Source organism: Heptranchias perlo, chromosome 24, assembly GCF_035084215.1.
Source record: "Heptranchias perlo isolate sHepPer1 chromosome 24, sHepPer1.hap1, whole genome shotgun sequence".
Classification (NCBI taxonomy): domain Eukaryota; kingdom Metazoa; phylum Chordata; class Chondrichthyes; order Hexanchiformes; family Hexanchidae; genus Heptranchias; species Heptranchias perlo.
This window is the reverse complement of record NC_090348.1, coordinates 45,204,330-45,229,169: the sequence shown is the minus strand read 5'-3', so window position 1 is coordinate 45,229,169 and position 24,840 is coordinate 45,204,330. Positions and strand designations below refer to the sequence as shown.

At 46.3% G+C, this 24,840-nt stretch overlaps 1 protein-coding gene across 1 annotated transcript; it reads left to right on the top strand.

The window, feature by feature from the left end:
• The first annotated feature begins 292 nt into the window (after positions 1–292).
• On the top strand, positions 293–17,869 carry LOC137341886 (paired box protein Pax-4-like). Its single transcript, XM_068005394.1, has 10 exons — positions 293–305; positions 1,335–1,465; positions 2,914–3,129; positions 4,507–4,594; positions 5,810–5,941; positions 8,389–8,471; positions 10,007–10,079; positions 11,120–11,217; positions 12,361–12,571; positions 17,604–17,869. The coding sequence occupies exons 1-10, from the start codon at positions 293–295 to the stop codon at positions 17,867–17,869; spliced, it is 1,311 nt and encodes a 436-aa protein (XP_067861495.1).
• The last annotated feature ends 6,971 nt before the right edge of the window (positions 17,870–24,840 follow it).

The following is a 24,840-nucleotide window of genomic DNA, read 5'->3' as shown; positions in this document are numbered from 1 at the left end:
GAACCCGTGACCTCTTTTACTTTCCTGGTACGTTTTGAAGAAGTGCTTAGTTTAATGTATATTTCTTCCTATATGCACTCCTTCCAGTCACCCATGTCATTCCTCAACCGGGAGCAGGTGGTCCCTCTGTGAAAAGAGCTCCACTCCCCCAGCACAGACATTCCTCATCCGAAGGAACTCAAAAATTCAACACAAAAATATTAACAAGAAGTTGTCATGATTGTTGACTTTCTTACAGAACCGGGATCAGTGATGACAACGGTGAAAAGCTGGAGTCCATGAACCTGAAATAATGTCACATAAAGGTATTTTGTCTTTTAAAAAGCATTTGGACAGTTACATGGGTAAGATGGGTATAGAGGGATATGGGCCAAGTGCAGGCAATTGGGACTAGCTTAGTGGTATAAACTGGGCTACATGGACATGTTGGGCCGAAGGGCCTGTTTCCATGTTGTAAACTTCTATGATTCTATGAAACCATTTCATTCTTCCATGCGACAGGAAAAGTGCAATGGTTCAAATGTATTTCTTAATTAATTGCCTTTTCCTGTAGTTAACGCAGACAGTGATGGAAAAATACATGTCAGGTTGATCAGCATCTGAAAGGGAGGATAGGTTAATGTTTGGGATGGGACTTTTCATCTCCACCAATCAGGTTGAGAAAATTCTCAAATAATATTACTGCAGCACACGAGACTGTGAGCTGCACCAGTTACTACATTTCGAGTTCAGTTCCAGTGTGCATTATTTCAACACAGGAGGAACTGAATCCCTAAATAATATAGTGGCACGTGAAATGCATTAAATGGTATAAAGAGCCTGTATCAATCCGCTATCGCTGCCGATTGCGGACGCACGCAATTTTCCGTCTGTTGATTTTACAATAATTTGGGCCGTGAATTGGGCGTGCTGCGCCCCCCACCATAACTGAAATTCCGATACGCTATCTCGATGTGCGAAGCTCTACACCGAGAGCGCTGTCCATAGTTCTGTACAGTAATACTCTGGGTGAATGCGCAGTGTGGAGCGGGACTGAGCCCAGGTCCTAGGTTCGAGTTAGCCAGTCTTAACTGGGGCCGCGGCAGGGACAGTACAGTTGTCCTCAGTGCCATTGGGCTGAGGATGGGACCAGGGTTCCTGCTCCTGACTACTAGGCAACGATTTTTTTCTTGTAAGTGAGTGTGAATAGTGGGTGAGAACAGGATTGGGTGCCCCCCCCCCATAGTCATTGGGCTGCTGGGTATTCACTGTCTGGCCTCAGGCATGAAAATTGACAACTTGGGTGGACAGAATTGCTTTTTCTTATATTGATTACTCTGCTTCTGTATTTGCAGGTGTGGGCTGTGTCAACCAACTGGGAGGGGTCTTTGTGAACGGACGCCCCTTGCCGACCTGTAAGCGAAAGAGGATCATCGAGATGGCAGCAGGTGGCATCAGAGCATGTGACATCTCCAGGATTTTACAGGTAAACAAGGTTTAAATCTTGCCTGAGCTCCTTCGGGTTTATCAAAACACACAGCAGGAGGACCTGTTCTTTCGCTTCTGGGCCCAGGTATTAATCCAGCCCAGAATAATGTGATGAAAGCCTTCCCTGTCTGCTGGATATAAAGGTCCTAAGTGAAATGAATTGGGTTATTCACAACTGAATTGCTAAGGCCAAGTCCATCTCAAAAAAAACTGCCCACAATTCAAGACAAATTGGTAATCATACTCAGAGAGGAATGAAGGCAGTCCTAAAGAAAGACTTGCATTTATATAGTGCCTTTCATGACCCCAGGCACTTTAAAGCCAATGAAGTACTTTTTGAAGTGTAATCACTGTTGTAATGTAGGAGCCAATTTGCTCACAGCAAGGTCCCACAAACAGCAATGTGATAATGACCAGATAGTGTTTTTTAGTGATGTTGGTTAGTTAATACCCAGATTATGGGCTCAAGTCTCTGGAGTGGGACTTGAACCCACAACCTTCATGACTCAGGCAAACATGCTACCTACTGAGCCATGGCTGACTCCTACATAGTGAACGCTACAGACGACTGCCTTAAGTTATGGATAAGCCAGAATCTTCTTCAATTGAACATTGGCAAGACCAAAGCCACCCTATTTGACTCCTGCCAAAAATTCTATAGCCTTCCTCTGACTCCATCCCTGACACTTCACTCAAGCTGAACCAGAAGGTGCACATCGTTGATGTTGTGTTCGACCCTGAGCTAAGCTTTAAATCTCATATCCTGTCCATTACTAAGACCACTTACTTCCACCTCCACAACACTGTGCAGCTCCCCCCACCATTACCTCTTCCCCACCGCTGAAACCCTTGTTCATGTTTTCATTAACTTCACTCTCGACTTCTCCTGGCCCTCCCCATCAGTTTGTTGAACTCCACCCAACACAAACTCTAACTTGTCCAAAACTCTGCGCCCACACCCTATCCTGCTCACCCCTCAATCTACTGTTGACTCCTCATATTCACCACATTAAATTTGAAACCCTCAATCTAGTTTGCAAATCCCTCCATCACCACCCCCCACCCTGCCTCCACAATGTGCTCCAGTCCTACCTCCCAGCATGTCTCCTCCCTCGCTTTGCTCCACCATCAGTGGCAGAGCCTTCAGCCGTCTCGGCTCTACTTTCTGGAACTTCCTTCCTAAACCTTTATTGTCTTTCCTCCCCACTTTTAAAAGCCTCCTCAAAACCTGTATCTTTGACCATGCTTTCAGCTAGCTCTCCCATCTCTTCAGCTATCAACTTGCCGTTGGTTTGGCCCCCACGTAGTGTCCTGGGTCATTTACTACTTTAAAGGTGCTATATAAATTCAGGTTGATGACTTAGCCATCATCATTGCCCCCTGAGCAGAGATGACTGTACCTTATTTCACCATACGACACCTTACTGCTTCATCTCTTCACTGCAGGTCTCCAATGGTTGTGTGAGTAAGATTCTGGGCCGATTCTACCAGACGGGCTCTGTTGGTCCAAAAGCTATTGGTGGGAGTAAACCACGGCTGTCGACTCCAGAGGTGGTGGCTAAGATCGCTCAGTTTAAATGGAACAACCCATCGATGTTTGCCTGGGAAATCCGTGGGAAGCTACTGTCGGATGGAATCTGCACCAGGGACAAAATTCCTAGTGTGAGTTTTTGGTTTAATTCTTCTTTTATACGTATAAACTCCAGCTTCAGAAAAGGTCCCGTGACTGGTAGATGGCTATCACAGTGTATTTTCACCTCTAAATTGGTTGAAATGTAACCCACATTGATCGGATGAAAGTCTCCTCTGTCTGTCGGTTGTAAGGGCTCAATGTAACGGGGCAGTTTCAGCCTGGTTCACAGAAGGCGAGGAGGTCACAGTGCCAAATTAGAAGCATTTTTTCCCCTATCATTAAGAAGGCAATCTCACTCGGGTGGTAAGTTTAACCGTCATTGGTACAGTAAAAGGCCGTCTCTGGGTTGGGTTGAGACACACTGTTAGGGCAGAGTAGAATGAACTTTACTTAGTCTAACCTGAGCTATACCTGACCGTAGAGTGCTTTAAGGTCAGACACAGCCCGGGATAGACAAAGTAAAAGAAAAAGTGTTTTGTTTCCCAAGTTAAAATGTTAGCATCCTCTGCCAGCTTTTTTTAGATTTACAGGTACTTGTGTCAGTCCTAACTGCACCAAGGTAGGATTTTCTTACTTTTATTTTTGAAGGTAAAGTTGTATTGGGAACAGGAGTGGGCCATTCAGCCCCTCGAGCTTGTCCCACCATCCTTATTAGATCATAGCTGATCAGTACCTCAACTCCATTTATCCGTCCTGGCTCCAAATTCCTTGATACGTTTACCTAACAAAAATCTATCAGTCAGTTGAATCTATCATTGAAATTTTCAATTGACCCAACGTCCACAGCCTTTTGGAGGAGAGAATTCCAGATTTCTACTACCCTTTGTGTGAAAACGTGCTTCCTGATTTCCCTTCTAAATGGACTCGCTCAAATTTTAAGATTATGCCCTTTTGTACTGGATTCCCCCAGCAGAGGAAATAATTTCTCGGTATCTCCCAATCGAATGCCGTTATCATTTGGAACACCTCGATCAGATCAACCCCTCAACCTTCCAAAACAAACCAAGTTTCCGCAACCTGTCCTCATAATTTAACCCTCTAAGTTCCGGTATTGTTCTGGTAAATCTGCACTGCACCATCTCCATAGACAATCTATCCTTCTTGAGATTCGGTGCCCAAAGCTGAGCACAGTAATCCAGTTGGGATCTGACCAAGGCTAGATTGTCCTTCTGTGAGGCACTTTGGGACATTTTTCTAAGTTCAAGGTGCTATATAAATGCAAGTTGTTGTTTTGTTGTTGTTGCATCAACATGCTTTGAAACGTATATCAGCAAATCATTACATTTATACTGTTTCACATTGACAGATCGCACAGTTATGAATGGCAATAGGCTCTACAAAAAGTACATTCATTGGCAAGAGTCAACCATGCAGATAATTGTAAACATTCTTTGCACCTTTTCTAGGTTTCATCTATTAATCGAGTCCTGCGGAACCTACATTCTGACCTGCAAATCTCTGCATCTGAGAACACAAGAGAGCAATGGACAGGAGGTGAGGCTGCTTCTTATGTGGAAGCAATTAGTAATCAGCGAGGTAGAATGCTAAATTGCAACTGAGGTCAAGCAGCTTGATCGAAGGACAAGACTGTAAGACCCTAAATTACAGCCTGACCGCTATCTCCTTACTTATATTTTAAGAAGCTGAGATTATAAGGACATAGGAACAAGATTAGACAATTCAGTCCATTAAGCTCGCCCAGTTTATTTATATCCATGTCGAGGAGTTGTTCAGACAATTGTCATCTCCCTGCTACCTGGATCTGGATCCCTCTGCTCCTTGTTGAATCAGTAATGGGTCCAATTCTTCTTCCTACCTAACACCATCATGGGAGCACCACCAGCAGTCGGATGCAATGGTTGGAGGAGAAGGCTCACCGTCACCTTCTCAGGGCATCGAGGGATGGGCAATCAATATGGCTTTTCCAGCATTCCCCACATCCCAAGAACAAACATATATTAAAAAAAAAAATCACTGTATGGGCTGGTAGTCTATTCTGCATGTTAGCAGCTTTAATTGTGAACATAGGAACAGGAGTAGGCCATTCAAAACTGGAACTAAGAAAGAAACAAAAACTTGTGTTTATTTAGCCCCTTTTACGACCTCAGGACGTCCCAAAGGGCTTTACAACCAGTGAAGTACTTTTGAAGTGTAGTCACTGTTGTAATTTAGGGAATGCAGCAGTCAATTTGCACACAGCAAGATCCCACAAACAACAATGTGATAATGACCAGGTAATCTGTTTTAGTGATGTTGGTTGAGGGATAAGTATTGGAGAGGACACCGGGGAGAACTCCCCTGCTCTTCTTCGAAATAGTGCCATGGGACCTTTTAGATCCACCCAAGAGGCCTTGGTTCAATGGCTTATTCGAAAGATGGCACTTCCAACAGTGCAGCACTCCCCCAGTACTGCACTGGAGTGTCAGCCTAGATTATGTGTTCAAGTCTCTGGAGTGGGACTTGAACCCATGACCTTCTAACTCGTCATAAAGACGGCTGGTGTGACAAATGAAAACAATTGTGCTGCTGCAGATGGAGGTACAGAAGTTTTTTGAGATTAGAATTGAGGAAGATTATTGCGACAGTGTAGAAAGAGCTTTACTCTGAATCAAACCTGTGCTGGACCATCCCTGAGATTGCTTGATACCAGATCAAGTGTTCTGTTCCGAGCACTGACCTCTACTTACCCTTTGTGTGTCCCCCTCTCAGATTTTGGAGAGCAGGAAACAAGTGAAACTCCGAACATCTTGGTATCTGACTTTGCCGAGGAGGTTCAACCAAACTATCAGCAAAGGAACCGAACAGTTTTCACACACGAACAGGCTGAGGAGTTAGAGAAAGGTATGGGCTGGGACCAAAAAGGACTGGGCAGTAATAGCAAGCTGTTAGCCAAAGTCCCACAGATTGTACAGGAAAGTGTTATATAACCTCTTTCACATCCTCAGTACAGCCCAAAGCCCTTCACAGCCAATGAAGTACTGTTGTTATGTTTGCAAATACAGCAGCCAATGTGTGCACAGTGAGATCCCACAATCAACAATGAGATTAATGACCGAATAATCTGTCTTTGGTGGTGTTGGTTGGGGGAAAGCTATTGGCCAGGGCACCAGGATAACTTCCCTGCTCTCCTTCCAATCGTTCCATGGGATCTTTCATGTCCACCTGAGAGGGCAGACGGGGCCTCAGTTTAACATCTCAGACGAAAGACGGCACCTCCGGCAGTGCAGCACTGAGGTATCAGCCGAGATTATGTGCTCAAGTCTCTGGAGTGGGGCTTGAACCCATGACCTTTTGACTCAGAGGTGAGAGTGCTACCACTTTGATGGAACTTATGTTAAAATTACCGTAGGGGAGCAGGAGAAACCTGAAGGATGTTAACCCTCTAAGATTCTAACTAGGAGGCATATCATAAAATTAAGGCCAGTGATACTGGAGAAAACTAGGGGATAGACCAATAACAGAGAAGAGAAGCAAAAAGGGAGATTAGAAGAATCAAGAGAGTCTGAAAGTAAACAGGCAGTCAACAAAGAGAGTAACAGGAAATTATTTTATGAGCACATGGAAAGCAAAAGGTAGATGGGGGAATGCAGTAGATGTAGTTTAGGAAAGCCTTTGACAAGGTACCACATGGGCAGGTACAGCACATGGGAGATTACTAGTGAAGATTAGAATTAGGGAGAGGATAGCAAACTGGATTAAGAATTGGTTAGAAGGGAAATAACAGAGAGTAGGAGTGAAGGGCAGTTTTTCAGAGTGGTTGGAAGTTGTGTCCCACATTCAAGGGGCCGTTTCTGTTCAGTGTGTCTATATCATTGATTTTTGGATATATTCCTAGAGGGTGTGGTGTTAAAATTTGCAGATGATACCAAATTAGGAGGTATAATTAGTTCTAGAAGACCAAAGTAAGCTACAAAGGGCAATTGATCAGATGGGGGAACGGGCTAAAAAGTGGCAGATGGAATTCAATCTCAGTAAGTGTGAGGTGATGCAATTTGTTAAAAAATAATAGCAGTAATTATGCACTGAATGAAAGTAGGATTGGTACAGTGGAATGGCAGAGGAATTTAGGGGACAAGTTCACAGGACATTAAAGGCAAAACCTCGGGTTGATAAGGCTGTGAGAAAAGCTAATGGAATTCTAGGTTTTATCACAAGAGGTATAAAATATAAAAGCCAAGAGTTAACGATGAGCCTGTGTAAAACCTTAATGTGACCTCAGTTGGAGTATTGTGCACAGTATTGTGCTCCACACTATAGAAGGAGCTTTACTCTGTGCTGTACCTGCCCTGGGAGTTTTTGATTCCAGCATTGAATACAAAATGTGTTCTCTGCACTTCAGTACTTTTTTTTATAGAGACTCTCCCTTTCTTACTCAATTTCCCCCTTCCCACGTCATGCATTTCTCTGTGCCACATTCTGACCCAGACCAAGAGAGTGGGCCATTGTAGCTGGTGCCAAACCTCTACCAATCTCACTCTGGAGCTAGCAGTCAGGAGGTTGGTGAGAACCTTTTTTTATTATTCGTTCATGGGATGTGGGTGTCGCTGGCGAGGCCGGCATTTATTGCCCATCCCTAATTGCCCTTGAGAAGGTGGTGGTGAGCCGCCTTCTTGAACCGCTGCAGTCCGTGTGGTGACGGTTTTCCCACAGTGCTGTTAGGAAGGGAGTTCCAGGATTTTGACCCAGCGACATTGAAGGAACGGCGATATATTTCCAAGTCGAGATGGTGTGTGACTTGGAGGGGAACGTGCAAGTGGTGTTGTTCCCATGTGGCTGCTGCTCTTGTCCTTCTAGGTGATTGAGGTTGTGGGTTTGGGAGGTACTGTCGAAGAAACCTTGGCGAGTTGCTGCAATGCATCCTATGAATGGTACACACTGCAGCCACAGTGTGCCGGTGGTAAAGGGAGTGAATGTTTAGGGTGGTGGATGGGGTGCCAATCAAGTGGGCTGCTTTGTCCTGGATGGTGTCGAGCTTCTTGAGTGTTGTTGGAGCTGCACTCATCCAGGCAAGTGGAAAGTATTCCATCACACTCCTGACTTGTGCCTTGTAGATGGTAGAAACCTCCTGGGGATGTGACTTCTGTAGATTTATCTCCCCATTTTTCCTGTGGGCAGTGGTGGAACTCTATCTGGCACCTCCCAGTGTGACTAGTCCGAGATTATTGGACTCAATATTTCAACCCAGGTCCTGTTGCTCCCTGGTGCCGTGTTATGGAGAAACCCTGTTTAATAAAACACTTTAAAAATGCTTTTGTTGCTTTTGTGTGATGTTTCTGTTGTGGTTTCAGAATTTAGTAGAGCACAATATCCAGATGTGTTTGCGCGTGAGAAATTGGCTTCAAAAATATCCCTTCCAGAGGCCAGAATCCAGGTAAGTGTTTCATCTCTATTTCCAGCGAGCAATCTTCCAATTGTCTTCCAATTGACGTGTAATTGATACTAGAGTCCAGTTCAACAGGAGTGGGCTGACCACCTGGTCCCTCACTCAAGTGACCACTTCTTTTCTATGAGGCTAAACAGCATTTGTCAGTAGGCTATTTGACTCTGGGAGGCATAGGAGGAGTTGATAATTGGAGAACAATGGTTCCAGAGGGATCCATTCTGGGACCCTTTGTTGATGATAAAGTTGCTGATTGCACAGAGCTATGTGGGCAGATAATGAGTAAAAAGGAGTTTGATTGTTTTCAGAGGGACTTGGAGCAATTGTATAGATGGGCCGAGATTTGGCAGATGGATTTTAATGTGGACAAGTGTAGGGTAATCTAGGATAATAAATATAGGTAACAATAAATGTGTGAACAACATGACAGGATCCCTACTGACAAAGCCTCAAAAGGAAAAGGATTTGAGAGTAGTCATTGATTATATCCTGATAGTGTCTGGTCAGTGCAACAGACTTATCAATAAGGGAAATCAAGGTGGGATGTACATGATGGCCATCGGATTATAAATCAGAACAAATTCTACTTACACTGTACCAATCAATGATGGGGCCGATTCTGGAGTATGACACACAGTTTTGGTCATCCTACCTTAACAAGGATGTACATTCATTAGAACGGGTTCAGAGAGGAGAAACCAGGATAAATTCAGCCCTATGGCGATTAAGTTTTGGGAAAAAAAAGGCTTAAGCAACTAAACTTGTTTTCATTGAAGGAAAGAAAACTGAGGAGAGATGTGGTCCAGGTCTGAAACATAATGTAAATTATTGGTAGCATACTGACAAAGTACTGGTAAAATTGAAATAAACAAACTATTTTAAGTTATATGTGGAACACAGGACTAGAGGACTCAAGTGCAACAAGTCATAAGCCTCGAGCGAGGTTAGAGATGAGGAAAGAACAATTCCCACAGGATAGTGGATGTAGAAGAGACTACCAGAGAAGGGAGTAGATTGAGGGTCAATTGGTACCGTTAAAAGGAGTTGGATTGATATCTATTGAGAAGGGGGATTGGGATAATACAGATGCTGGGGGTCATTGGAAATTTTCAAGACTGAAATCAATAGATTTTTGTTGGCTAAGAGTATCAAGTGATACGGAGCAAAGGTGGGTAATTGGAGTTGAGGTACAGATCAGCCATAATGAGATAAAATGGTGGAACGGGCTCGAGGGACTGAATGGCCTCCTTCTGTTCCTCTGTTCCCAAATGCCCACGTTGAATGTCACGTACCAGGTTTACTCACTACCAACTGCTTAATGCAGATCCTTACGTGAGGGGCCATTGGGAAAGAGGTGTGCCCAAGGTCAAGTGAACGGTTTAAGGGGTGGCTGATCCGATATCTGGAAAACTTTCGCCCAAAGTCAATATTACTCCCCATGGTGTGCGATATGTAAACGTCTAGGGGTGGGTGAAGTGAAACTGAGGCCTCTGATACTGATTCACAATTACTTCATCTTCACCTAGGTCTGGTTTTCCAATCGACGGGCAAAATGGAGACGAGAGGAGAAGGTGAAAACCAGATCCGGCTTTTTAAATGGTAAGTCCACCTCACCTACAGTTTCACCCTTTTAACATCACCCTATAACTATCTGCAATCTCTTTAAGAGTGAGGGTTATTATCAAGGATCTGTTCTCGCTCAGATATTCTTCCCGATACTCCTGAAAGTGGTGATTCATTGGGTGCTGGCAGATCTCTGGTGCTTCGCTAAGGTGTCTGCCCTTCATGTCTGAGGCTATTCGAATGTGTGTGTGTCCTCATGACAGAATAGCCATCAGACACTCGCTGTCCAGGCTTACACATGACAAATAGTAACTTGACGAGGTGCTACAGGGCTGCTGACACCTGTGGAACTGTATTCCAGCCAGCGCCAGTGCCTTTAGGACATGATGGGGAGCAAGATTAGAGGGAAAATCCCACGTTTGGACAAACAGACAACTGAGAGTGTAATGAACCGGTCATAAACTGAGATTAGACAGGGTTTGGTATCATTGCACACCTTTCTACCGCTTTACCTAAACCTTAGCTCAAGGCCTGTTGTTATTTTTCACCACTCCATTCAGCAGCACATGGAGCAAGCCTTTGGCTTAGCGGTAGCATTCCTGCCTCTGAGTCAGAAGGTACAGGGTTCAAACCCCACTCCACACAGTCCCGGTGGGTGGAGACCAGAGCTCTGGCTCTGAATTCTGGGTTGATTTCCAGTGGGATACTTGTCCCCTGTGGGTGTGGGTGGACCCCCTCCTCATCATATGGGCTGTGGGAGCCCAGAAAAAACTCCTCCCCCCCCTGTATAGGACTAACCACCCTATTGGTTGGTATAAAGATGGTTACAGTTAAGGATGGAGTGTTCATGTTAATCAGTCTGTAAATCCTTCCACTATTCTCCAGGGGAAGATGTGAAGATAGCAAAACAACAATGACACAGCAGGACTAATTAAGTTGCTTAATGAATTAGATGTCTCATTGAACACAGGGGATCCATAAATTACTAACTGTAAACATCTCTTACCCTTACCTTTTGACGATTCTTTGTTTGGCTTGTCTTAGAATGTTGAACATGTTCTTCATGTCTCACATAGGTACCACATGCGGTTTGATGTTGAACCCATTACAAGCCTCATCTCATGGTTTTCCAACTTTTCACCCATCAACAATGACTGACAGTCTGTCTTTGCAGGTGAAGTTCTAAATTTTTTTCCTCCAAATTTCTCTCCCCTCCTCTCCTGGGAGTGTTTAATGGCGCAGTGTAGAGGGAGCTTTACTCTGTATCTAACGTGTGCTGTACCTGCCCTGGGAGTGTTTGATGGGACAGTGTAGAGGGAGCTTTACTCTGTATCTAACCCGTGCTGTACCTGCCCTGGGAGTGTTTGATGGGACAGTGTAGAGGGAGCTTTACTCTGTATCTAACCCGTGCTGTACCTGCCCCGGGAGTGTTTGATGGGACAGTGTAGAGGGAGCTTTACTCTGTATCTAACCCGTGCTGTACCTGCCCTGGGAGTGTTTGTTGGGACAGTGTGGAGGGAGCTTTACTCTGTATCTAACCCGTGCTGTACCTGCCCTGGGAGTGTTTGATGGGACAGTGTAGAGGGAGCTTTACTCTGTATCTAACCCGTGCTGTACCTGTCCTGGGAGTCTTTGATGAGACAGTGCTGGAAGTGCTAAATTCTGACTCTTGGTGTCCAAAGCAGAAAGTTTTGCATTCCCCAATGTCATGTCTCTCACCTTGTTGGTTCTAGAACTTCATTGAAAAAATATAATTTTATGGAAAGAGAGTTGCCGACAAATTTAAGATCATGGAAACATTAGGAACAGGAGGAGGCCATTCAGCTCTTCAAGCCCTCTGCCATTCAACTCGATCACGGCTGATCTGTATCTCAACCATTTTTTAGCCTTTGCTCCATATTCCTTGATCCCTTACCTAATGTAAATCTATCGATCTCAGCCTGAAAGATCCAATTGACCCCCAGCACCTATAACCTTTTGGGGGAGAGAGTTCCAGATTTCCACTACCCTTTGTGTGAAAAGGTGCTTCCTGATTTCATCCTGAGCGGCCTAACTCTAATTTTAAGATTATGACCCCTTGTTCTTGATTTCCCCCACCAGAGGAAATAGTTTCTCCATATCTAACCTATCAAATCATTTTAACATTTGAAAGACCTCGATCAGGTCACCCCTCAATCTCCTGTACTCGAGGGAAGCGGTGTTGATTGAGGGAAGAATGTTGGCCGGGATTCCCCTCAATCCTCTACACTCTGGCAGATTTGGCCAACTCACTGCACCATTGGGTGGATGACAGAGTCGGTTTTTCTGTGTATTGCAGCCTCATCAACCTTCACATTCACCTCGTGCCCTTCTGATGCCCGAGACCCTGAAGCCACATGGATATGGCCTGTACCGGGCGGCAGAATCGCGACTACGCCTGAACACCGCTGCAGAGGCTTGGAAGGTACACGGCGTTGATCTATACAGGACATTGGAGTCACCGCCATACCTCGGCCCTGGGCCAACATATGCTTCGGATGTCTCTAGCGGTAAGCCAGGTTCCACACAGAAAGGGTTTATGCCGTGTCAAGGATGTTATCTGTTACTCACCGATTCTTCATTAAATGACAATGTTTCTTACTCAGAGGCCACTCACAAATGATCCAAGATACTGAAACACAGAGTCATGGGATATGGGTCTGTGCCTGTATTTCTAGACATGATGCTAGAGTTAGGCACCTCCACACAGAAAAGAAAAATACTATTTGCGCAATAGTGTCGGCCGTGGCTCAGCGGGTAGCATTCTCACCTCTGAGTCAGGAGGTTGTGGGTTTAATTCCCACCCCAGAGAATTGAGCACGTGATCTCGGCTGACACTCCAGTGCAATACTGAGGGAGTGCTGCACTGTTGGAGGTGCCGTCTTTCAGATGCGATGTTAAACTGTGGCCCCGTCTGCCCTCTCGGGTGGATGTAAAAGATCCCATGGCCACTATTCGAAGATGAGCAGGAGAGTTCTCCTGGTGTCCTGGCCAATATTTATCCCTAAAAACAGATTAATTGGTCATTATCTTATTGCTTTTTGTGGGATCTTGCTGTGTGTAAATTGTCTGCCACGTTACCCATATTCCAACAGTGACTCTACTTCAAAAGTACTTCATTGGCTGTAAAATTGGATGTTCTGAGGTCATGAAAGGTGCTACAGAAATGCAAGTTCGATTATTTCTTCTTTATTGCAACTTAGGTTCTGTGAGTTTTCCCTTGTTCTTTAAGTGCTGGGACATCCCTGTCTCCTAATCACATCACTTCCACTCCCTGGACAGTGAAAGGCAGATGAACCACGATAATCTCAGCGCAGGTCAGGTGGGCTGTCAATGGAAGCCTAGAGACATCCAGAGCAGCCGGGCTGCCGGGGCCACAGATGAAGGGGAATGGGACCACCAGTGGATTACGAGGGCCATTGTTCTATAGTCAAGTGGGGAGGTAATGCAGAATCTCCAATCCAAAACTGAAGCACAGAAAACCTTAATGGGACCCTTTTAACGATTGAGTTTCACAGGATGGCGCTGGTGGATGGCATTTAGAATGGAGGAATGGAGGTTTCATTCCCTTCACCAAGTGGAGTGCAGGCGTTTCCCAACAGGAGACGGGAAAATCAGAGGGAGGGTCAGCTGAACATCGACACTGGGGGAAGCCTGGAAGCATCACAGGAGGTGCATCACCCAGTGAGATCTACATAGGGGGAAAAAGGGGGTAAATGGAAACAAGGGAAAGACTTGCATTTCTTTAGCACCTTTCACAACCTCAGGACGTCCCAAACCGCTTTAGAGCCAATGAAGTACTTTTGAAGTGTAGTCACCGTTGTAATGTAGGCAAATGCGGCAGCTAATTTGCGCACAGCAAGGTCCCACAAACAGCAATGGGATAAATAGCCAGATATACTATTTTAGTGATGTTGGATGAGGGATAAATACTGGCCAGGACACAGTTGAGAACTCCCCCGCTCTTCTTCAAATAGTGCCGTGGGATCTTTTACGCCCACCTGAGAGGGCAGACGACTCAACTTCTCAAGGATGCACCACCCCCTCAACAACAACAACAACAAGAAGAAGTTGCATTTATATAGCACCATTAACATAGTAAAACGTCCCAAGGCGCTTCACAGGTGCATTATCAAACAAAATTTGACACCAAGCTACATAAGGAGGTATTAAGACAGGTGGCCAAAAGTTGGGTCAAAAAGGTAGGTTTTAAGGAGCATCTTAAAGGAGGAGAGAGAGGCTGAGAGGTTTAGAGAGGGAATTCCAGAGCTTGGGGCCCAGGCATCTGAAAGCACGGCCGCCAATGGAGGAGCGATTAAAATCGGGGATGCGCAAAAGACAAGAATTGGAGGAGCGCAAAGATCTCGGAGGGTTGTAGGGCTGGAGGAGGTTACAGGGATAGGGAGGGGTTGAGGGCCATGGAGGGATTTAAAAACAAGGATGAGAATTTTAAAATCGAGGCGTTCCTGGGCCAGGAGCCAATGTAGGTGAGCGAGCACAGGGGCGATGGGCTCCACCATTGGCGGCCGTGCCTTCAGCTGCCTGAGCCCTAAGCTCTGGAATTCCCTCCCTAGACCTCCGTGTCCTATCGGGACTCTATACACAGCAGTGAATGGGAAGGGGCTTGACCCATTGGCATTCAATGGAATGAGTTCAGCTCTGGACGAAGTGTTGCTTGTTATACATTTGCTGCCTGTAATTCCTTGCACCAGATGGCATCAGAGCTTTGGAAAGGGTGCACTATGCCGTACAATTGCTGTGCATGGCTTGTGCCAGCAGGTGGCAGGTGTGGCATTTAATGGAAGAAATCGCAGTTCTGAAAAGCAAAGCAGTTTTAATTTTGAATCCTAACATTTTGCCTTTGCCAGCCACAGCTGCTAAGTTGCCAGTGATAGTTTGCCATGGATAGTTTCTTCTTAATTAAAACGTATATGTTTATCCAGGGTACCCTCTTCGCTCATTAAGCATACTGTCGGAACCGAGACACTGTCAGGTAGAATGAATCTTAGAATCAAAGAATCGTACAGCACAGGAGGAGGCCATTTGGCCCATCCTGCCTGTGCCAGCACTTTGAAAGAGCCATCCAATTAGTCCCACTCCTCTTTCTCTTCCCCCACAGCCCTGCAAATGTTTCCCCTTCAAGTATTTATCCAATTCCCTTTTGAAAGTTACTATTGAATCTGCTTCCACCGCCCTTTCAGGCAGTGCATTCCAGATCATCACAACTCACTGCGTAAAAAAAATTCTCCTCATCTCCCCTCTTGTTCTTTTGCCAATGACCTTAAATCTGTGTCCTCTGGTTACTGCCCCTTCTGCCACCGGAAACAGATTCTCCTTATTTACTCTATCAAAACCCCTCATGATTTTGAACCCCTCTATCAAATCTCCCCTTAACCTTCTCTGCTGTAAGGAGAATAATCCCAGTTTCTCCAGTCTCTCCTCTGCTTTAAGCCTGCTCCAAGGTTTATGTGCTCGCACGGTCTGCTAGTTCAGCACACCTTTCCCTGCGTCCAGTGTAATGTTAAGACTATCCTGCACGGCCAGGACAGGCATGATCAATGGACCCAGGAGGCGACCTCAATGGCTCAATGTCTAAACGCACTGCCCAGCACAGTGCTTAAACATACAGACCGGGAAGATCCCAGATTTGATCCCTGGGTCCCTGCTATGTTTCTGATCGCAGCTGAGGAAGTGAGAGACCAGGATCATCGGCTTCAATTTGCCCAGGGTAGGAAAAATTGTCATGGTTCCTGTTCCTAACCGTTGGCTCATTGTAGAAGCTTTGCCCGTCTGGGCCTTAGCGGAGGGCAGGATCGGGGCAGAATGTGATGGTCCCCTTGGTCAAATAGCCTGCCAAGACCCACCATCCAGCTTTACATCTGATAAGTGGCCAATTGACTGAGGTAGATGCATCCTGCCTGTTGAGACTTGGTGCTTAATCAGAAATGGACCAGTTCATATTACTCCAACTACGAACATACAAAATTGATGGGCAGGAAAAGACCAGCTGGTCCATCAAACCTGCCCCAAGGGGATGGAGAGACACCACAAGGTATCAATCGAACCTTCGGAAGGACATATTGGCCTTGGAGGGAATGCAACGTAGGTTTACTAGAATGATACCCGGACTTCAAGGGTTAAGTCATGAGGAGAGATTACACAAATTGGGGTTGTATTCTCTGGAGTTTCGAAGGTTAAGGGGTGATCTGATCGAAGTTTATAAGATATTAAGGGGAACAGATAAGGTGGATAGAGAGAAACTATTTCCCCGGGTTGGGGATTCTAGGAGTAGGGGGAACACTCTAAAAATTAGAGCCAGACCTTTCAGGAGCGAGATTAGAAAACATTTCTACACACAAAGGGTGGTAGAAGTTTGAAACTCTCTTCTGCAAACGACAATTGATACTAGCTCAATTGCTAAATTTAAATGTGAGATAGATAGCTTTTTGGCAACCAAAGGTATTAAGGGATATGGGCCAAAGGCAGGTATATGGAGTTAGATCACAGATCAGCCATGATCTTATCAAATGGCGGAGCAGGCACGAGGGGCTGAATGGCCTACTCCTGTTCCTATGTTCCTATGTTCTGATCTGTCGCAGCACTTCCGAGACTTGCTATCTCCCATAAACAGCGCTCAGTTAACTATGTAAGAGTAGGAACAGACTGGATGTTAGGCGGTTTAGCTATGCGCCAGAGCATCATGACTAAACACTTAATCCCACCCCCCACCACCAACATCTCCCTCCCCCCCCCCCCCCCCCCACCTCGCCCTCCGCAGCAATGTAATCTCCTGAGAGGCAAAAAACCAGGGCAATAAGGAAAGAAATGCACTGGAAAATTCCTCTCCGACCCCCTCAGGCAATCGAAACCAGTCCAGGAGATCACACGGACCAAGTGTTAATCTGCCTTCTAATATGATGCGATCTCTGCCTCAGTCAGTAACCGGTCCAGCTCCCTGTTGAAGGCAGAGAGTCAGCACTCACCACACTAGCCGGCAATATATTCCAGAGGCTCACTACTCTCTGGGAAAAGAAAATTCCTAACACCCGGTCTATCCCTATTCTTACATGGTTACTGAGTGACAGATCAGGAGGTTCGATTGATACCTTGAGGTGTCCCTCCATCACCTTGGGAAGCAGGGAGTTATTGCAGAGTTTTACGAAACCATAGTTACTGTCCCTCATCAGAAGTTTGAAAGGGCAGAATTATATAGAGGGAACAGGCTGGATAAACCAAATGGCCTTTTCTCATTATGTTGCTATGATTTTACAGGTTAGGAAATACGGGTATTAACAGTGCATGCTGTTTTTTTCTGGGACAAGGGTATTGGGGAAGAGTGGGCTTGGTCAACTTAAAAATTAAACCCTGGCTACAGCCATGTGACTCCAAGTAAGTATAACCACTGTGTGAGTGGGAAGGGGTTTGGCCCATTGTAATGCTCTTATATTGGATGTTATTTTGAGTCTATTGCATCATATTTCCACAATCAGTCAGGTGGAACATTCGGAATTATCAATATTTTTTTTAAAAATGCTTTTCCAGGACAGATTCACACTGGGATTCCACTTCCGGATCATACATCAGTGGCTATTCCTTCTGGCACTTCGATATCACTTCCTGCCCCTGGCACAGATTATACTTCACTTTATCTTCCTGCCAGAGAGTGCACATCCTTTCCTGTTTCCGTTGGGACGCACGTGTCACTGTCCCAGGCTGTTACGGACAACGTCCCAGCCTCTACTGCTGGATATTTGTTGGATAACCCGCAGCAGTATTTTAATACGTCGAGTTACAATCCTTTACTGTAGCAATCCCTCCTCTCCCGCTATCGATCCCTTTTTGTAATTCTGTACCTGCAAACGGACAACATAATTCGCTGGAATTTCCGACTGTGAGATGAGTGAGATTGTCACCGATTGGTGATAACAGGCACTGTCCTGGGACCGTATTGTACTCCCCTCCCTTTTCTCCCTCCCTCTCTGGAAGACGCTGACCCTGTGCTGCGATTCTGAGGACATCAGCAGAACTCCTTCACTTTGTCCAAATCGGCCATTCTTCCTGTGCACGTCCAGACTGTGAGTGTTGGAGGATTATTCACCGCAATCGAGGCCCTCATCCAGCATCCAAACACCTCCATTACCAATCGTGGTAAAAACCAAAGTGGTGATTTAGAATCCAAAGGTGGCACAGTGAGACTCTCTTGTGCTTTTATAAATAGATTGGAGCTTAGAAATTACTGCCAGCACTTAACGTGTTCATGTCACTTTCCTCTGTCTGCTAGTTAATGTCGCTGTTAAAATAGTGAAGGAACATTATGCACAACACAATGCGTTCAAACACTAGTTCCACAAATAGTCGTTTCTAAGTCCATTAGTAGCAATTTAAGTTAAACGTAGAATGCAGACACAAAACAAAGTCCAGGTGTGTTTAAGAGGCATTGTTCAATGCAGAATGTAGAGCACAAATCCTCATTAAACTTTTCATGTATGAACGGCCTTGGTATTTGGTGTAAATTATCCATTAGCTGGTTGGATGATGGAGGAGAGGAAGTGACAGTAAACAAGGGTCTCATACAAAGGCAAAAAATGAAAATGATGCCATTGACCAGTAACCATTGATGCTGACCTGTGTAATTGTAATCCATGGTAATACTAACCTATGGTAATATTAATCTATGGTATTACTAACTAGCGGTGGTACAAATCGGGAATCATTGGGGTTACGCTGTGGTAATATTGCTCTCGTACTTCATTTTTCCTATAACTGGATAGCGGCCAAGAGTGGGAACCCCGGGTAATTTCCCAGGGCAATTGGTAACTGATGGCAATTGTATGAACCATCCTGTTACACTGACTGAAGACAATTAACTCGGCACAAACCTGCAATCAAACCTTGCTGGTCTGTATGGTTTAGGCAGTGCACTTACACACTGAGCCATCACTGGGGTCTGTTGGGGTTTTGTTTTAAAATCTAGGTATGAATTGCATGAAAGAAATATGAATTATGTGAAATTATACATGCACTCAGAAATATTTACCCTCTGAAGATTGCACTAAAATGATAAACATAATATCAAAGTTTATTGGTTTATTTGTCTGAATCTCCACCCGGTGTAAGTGTGAAGGTCGACGACAGAATATCCTCAATCTCACAATAACCAGATCAGAGTCCCCCGCCACACAAGGAACATCTTTGAAGAAGACAATATGGTGGGGATTGTATCAAGATCACCTCAGACAGTAACGCCCGCGGCTTCACTCTCAGGGCTGATGGTGCCTCTAACTCACAATTTTTAAGCGGGGGTTCCTGTGAGGCCGGGAACCCCATCCCCCCTCCCACGGAAATGACACGACAAGGAAGGCGACTGGCCAAGGGTGTACGGTGAGATAGAATACCCTGGAGTGTCGCTTGATTGACCTCTGGGAAGATGGAGAAACTTTGGAGAAGCTGAGTGAGGTTGGATGGCGAGCAGATTGTACCGAGGAAGTACAATTCTCAGTGCAATCTGGTGGACTCCATGTCCTCTCTTCATCCAAATGCTTTCTTATGTTCTTAAATTCTCTGGCATTAAACTTCCAAACTTTGATATTATGTTTATCATTTTAGTGCAATCTTCAGAGGGTAAATATTTCTGAGTGCATGTATAATTTCACATAATTCATATTTCTTTCATGCAATTCATACCTATATTTTAATTCTTTTTAGCACTGAGCATCATGGCACCCATTCGCTGATATACCCAGAGCCATAGACTGTTTTCCAGTGATAACATATCACTCATGCTAAAAATGCCCATTGGGAAGGTGAAGCTGTGACTCACGGAGGTGGGGGGGGTAATTTTAATTTTTACTGCTTGGGCGGTGAACTGGCAGGGTAGATCCAATGGAAATGAAAATCGTCAGGTCTCTATAACGGGCCCAGTGAGGAAAAACAAAATTACCACCACACGGAGTTCGCCTCACGTATTGGGCTTATACAGGATATTGTCATATATCCCTATTGCACGTATGCGGAGGCATTATAGGATATTGTCATACATCTTTTACCTCTGATATAAGTTTGAGAACTAGGAAACATTGGAACATCTGATTAATACTCTTTATTTAATCAAGTCAATGAGATAATAAAACACAATCCCTTAAATGCAGTGTACGTGAGATTATTCTCACATACCAAGGACTCCTCAGGAGGTCGCAAGCATGTCAACTTGACTGCTAATACTAGCCTCAGCAGGACTAGGCCAAAGTCCCCAAGGAGCTCCAGCATGTTGTATCTTTTATAGGTTTAATGACGTAGGACAAATTTGGCTACAATACGTCATCACGCCCTGTGTGTATGCTGCTGACACATAAGCTCGTTTAGTGGTAAGGTTACTTGTGATTATTTGTTGCGCATGTCCATTAATGTTTTAGGTTGTTTATTATACTCCGGACAGTCCACACATGAGTGCTCATTAGTTCTCTGTAACCTTCAAAGTCTTATCTCTTCCCGGTACATTCATAACACAAGCCTATTTATACCAGGCTACGCCTTTACTGCCTCCTGACTCTCTGGCTATATTTCTTATCTCTCTTCATGGACGGTTAATGAGGTAATATCTTCTGTTCTCCAGGCCTGACCCTGTATGGTCATTGCAGAATGAGTCTTTAATATGTGGATATATATTTTAAAAGCTTACTATGGCTATTCTACCGGGTGCACCTATACTTGCATCACGCGCCATATTCCCATGGACCATGGGAATCATACCCATGATTCTGCATCGAGTGAATGGGGGAGGTGCACAGTCAAGGTGGGATGTTTCACATCAGAATAGGGACAGCCCAAGAGGTGAAGGATTACTTCCATGTGCTTCACCCTGACTGGGTATTCAGCTGTGGCAGCAGCACAGAAAGTGAAATTAAGTTCTCCATTTGCCTTCTCAGCAGGGTAGGCTCTACCCTGAAATGGAAGATTACAAAGACAGCTCCTCGTCCCGGTTTTCTCACTCGAAGGCGGTGACTCGTTACCTTTCCGCAGGTGCTGACACCCGCTGGTACCTCACCCCGAGTGGCCATGTTTCATGTTTGAGCCTGGGCACGTTCAGCAGGCTATTGCACTGGGAAGGGCATCACAGGCAAGCATGACCCCTTCCACTCACACACGCGGGGAGTCACTGGATAACAATCAGGTGCGGGAAAGCTGGCTGATTTTCTCCTTCTTGTCCCGGTGACACAGAGGCCAGTTATGGTGCTGAGGTGGGCTAATTTAACCCGGCATTGAACCTGGCACCTTCCTGATCATCATGGCTCAGTACCACACTAAAGAAAGAAAGAAAGAACCTGCATTTATATAGCGCCTTTCACAAGCTCAGAATGTCCCAAAGTGCTCCACAGCCAATGAAGTACTTTTGAAGTGTAGTCACTGTTGTAATGTAGGAAACGCGGCAGCCAATTTGCGCACAGCAAGATCCCACAAACAGCAATGTGATAATGACCAGATAATCTGTTTTAGTGATGTTGGTTGAGGGATAAATATTGGCCCAGGACACCGGGGAGAACTCCCCTGCTCTTCTTCAAAATAGTGGCTGTGGGATCTTTTACGTTCACCTAAGAGGCAAACGGGGCCTCGGTTCAACGTCTCATCCGGAAGAGGGCACCTCCGACAGTGCAGCACTCCCTCAGTACTGACCCTCAGACAGTGCAGCATTCCCTCAGTACTGACCCTCCGACAGTGCAGCACTCCCTCAGTAATGACCCTCAGACAGTGCAGCATTCCCTCAGTACTGACCCTCCGACAGTGCAGCACTTCCTCAGTACTGACCCTCCGACAGTGCAGCATTCCCTCAGTACTGACCCTCCGACAGTGCAGCATTCCCTCAGTACTGACCCTCCGACAGTGCAGCACTCCCTCAGTACTGACCCTCCGACAGTGCAGCATTCCCTCAGTACTGACCCTCCGACAGTGCAGCACTTCCTCAGTACTGACCCTCCGACAGTGCAGCACTCCCTCAGTACTGACCCTCCGACAGTGCAGCACTCCCTCAGTACTGACCCTCCGACAGTGCAGCACTCCCTCAGTACTGACCCTCCGACAGTGCAGCACTCCCTCAGTACTGACCCTCCGACAGTGCAGCACTCCCTCAGTACTGACCCTCCGACAGTGCAGCACTCCCTCAGTACTGACCCTCCGACAGTGCAACACTCCCTCAGTACTGACCCTCCGACAGTGCAGCACTCCCTCAGTACTGACCCTCCGACAGTGCAGCACTCCCTCAGTACTGACCCTCCGACAGTGCAGCACTCCCTCAGTACTGACCCTCCGACAGTGCAGCGCTCCCTCAGTACTGACCCTCCGACAGTGCAGCGCTCCCTCAGTACTGACCCTCCGACAGTGCAGCGCTCCCTCAGTACTGACCCTCCGACAGTGCAGCATTCCCTCAGTACTGACCCTCCGACAGTGCAGCACTTCCTCAGTACTGACCCTCCGACAGTGCAGCACTCCCTCAGTACTGACCCTCCGACAGTGCAGCACTCCCTCAGTACTGACCCTCCGACAGTGCAGCATTCCCTCAGTACTGACCCTCCGACAGTGCAGCACTCCCTCAGTACTGACCCTCCGACAGTGCAGCACTCCCTCAGTACTGACCCTCCGACAGTGCAGCACTCCCTCAGTACTGACCCTCCGACAGTGCAACACTCCCTCAGTACTGACCCTCCGACAGTGCAGCACTCCCTCAGTACTGACCCTCCGACAGTGCAGCACTCCCTCAGTACTGACCCTCCGACAGTGCAGCGCTCCCTCAGTACTGACCCTCCGACAGTGCAGCGCTCCCTCAGTACTGACCCTCCGACAGTGCAGCGCTCCCTCAGTACTGACCCTCCGACAGTGCAGCGCTCCCTCAGTACTGACCCTCCGACAGTGCAGCGCTCCCTCAGTACTGACCCTCCGACAGTGCAGCGCTCCCTCAGTACTGACCCTCCGACAGTGCAGCACTCTCTCAGTACTGTGCTGAGGTGTCAGCCTAGATTTTGTGCTCAAGTCTTTGGAGTGGGACTTGAATCTTCTGACTCAGAGGCAAGAGTGCTACCAACTGAGCCATGGCTGACAACGGGTGCATATACTTACCAAAGGACCTTGTCTAGAAATTCGGCCACTTAGCGTCCGTTGTTTTGACGCTGTGCGGCCTCCCAAAGTGCCAAGATGGCATCTTGGATGCGCACGCACGTTTCCAGTGTGACGTGTGCCGGATACCATCTTGGTAAAGGAGTTAGCGCAGGCGGAAATACCGAACGCTGGCAGCATGTAAAGTAAGGAGAAAATGGATACAATCAGTGTGCAACGCTGATTTAAAGTGACACCATTTTGGAACTTAATGCTCAACTCAACGCACAGTCTTAACCATGACCATCTGAACGTGTCTTAAGAGTGCCTGGAGGACCCCCCACCAGCGCTATTTAAAGGGACCATGCAGGATTTACAGGTTAGTGGCTGGATTATTGCTTCTGACTGCCGAGACATTTGTAACTGTTTTTGGAGGTCTCCTATACTTGAATACTAGGACGCGGGGACATAGTCTAACAGTTAGAGGCAGGACGTGCAGGAGTGAAGTTAGGAAATGCTTCTACATGAAAAGGTTGGGAGAAGTTTGGGAAGCTCTTCTGCAAACGGCAGTTGATGCTAGCTCAATTGTGAATTCTAAATCTGAGATTGATATATTTCTGTGAACCAAGGGTATTAAGGGATATGGGGCTAAGGCGGGTATATGCAGTTAGCTCACAGGTCCACCATGATCTCATTGAATGGTGGAACAGGCTCGTGGGGCTAAAGGCCACTGCCACTTGCTGCCTCCTGATATGCGCCACTTTCTCCTGCAAGCAAGCGGGTCATGTGTCTGGGTAATGTGCCTGTCATGGTTGAACAGCTGCCAATGTGTGTGGCCTGTGAGTTGTGGGTGGGCGGCTTGCAACAGTGGTAATGTGTAAGGGTGAGAGGAAGCATCTGATTGGAAGAGTTGAGTACTGATGGAAAGAGTTTGTTGGTAGGTGGGTGATGGGGGTGCAGTGCGTGGAGCAGTGGATGCGGCTAGTGGTGCAGTTGGTAGGAGACTCCACTTGACAGTTGACCTCATTCACCTTGACCACTCGTGTCAAAGCACTGAACTACTTCCTGCACTGCATCGTGATGCTGTGCACCTGGCATTGACTTCATGCCCTGCTGCCTTCCACTGCCTTTTGGGCATATGTCTGGAGGGCCTCTCGCCCAGCATCCCCCCCGGCGGATATAGGATGTCCCTCCTTCTGTCCACCTCTTGCACCAAGGCCTCTAGTGCATCATCTGACAACCTTGGTGCACGCACTCTTGAAATTAAAATAAAGGTAAGATCCTGGGCGGGGGTCCAGCTCTCCCAACACAGGGAAGGAGAGGGAAATCAAGGCAAGTATCATCCCGGATTGTGCTGGTGTTGGAGTGGGATTGGCAGTTGTCTGGGAGCACCCCCCGGTCACCTGTCCCCACCCCCATCTCCTCCTCCACCCTAAGGTGCTGTACCAGTTACTCATGAAGACCAAATTAGGCAAAAAAAGAACTTAAAAAAAGAAAATACATTCCCCTCAACATTTCACTCACTAAAAATAAGGGAAAGCTCAGCCCACATTATCCAAGAGATATAGGAATCACTTTAGATACAGGCTTAACATTGATCAGAAATTCTCAGATAAGACAGCACAACTTCCTCAACCTTCTTCTTCGTCATCGAGAGGGGGCACAGTCTGTCGAGCTGCACCCCCGACCTTTGGTC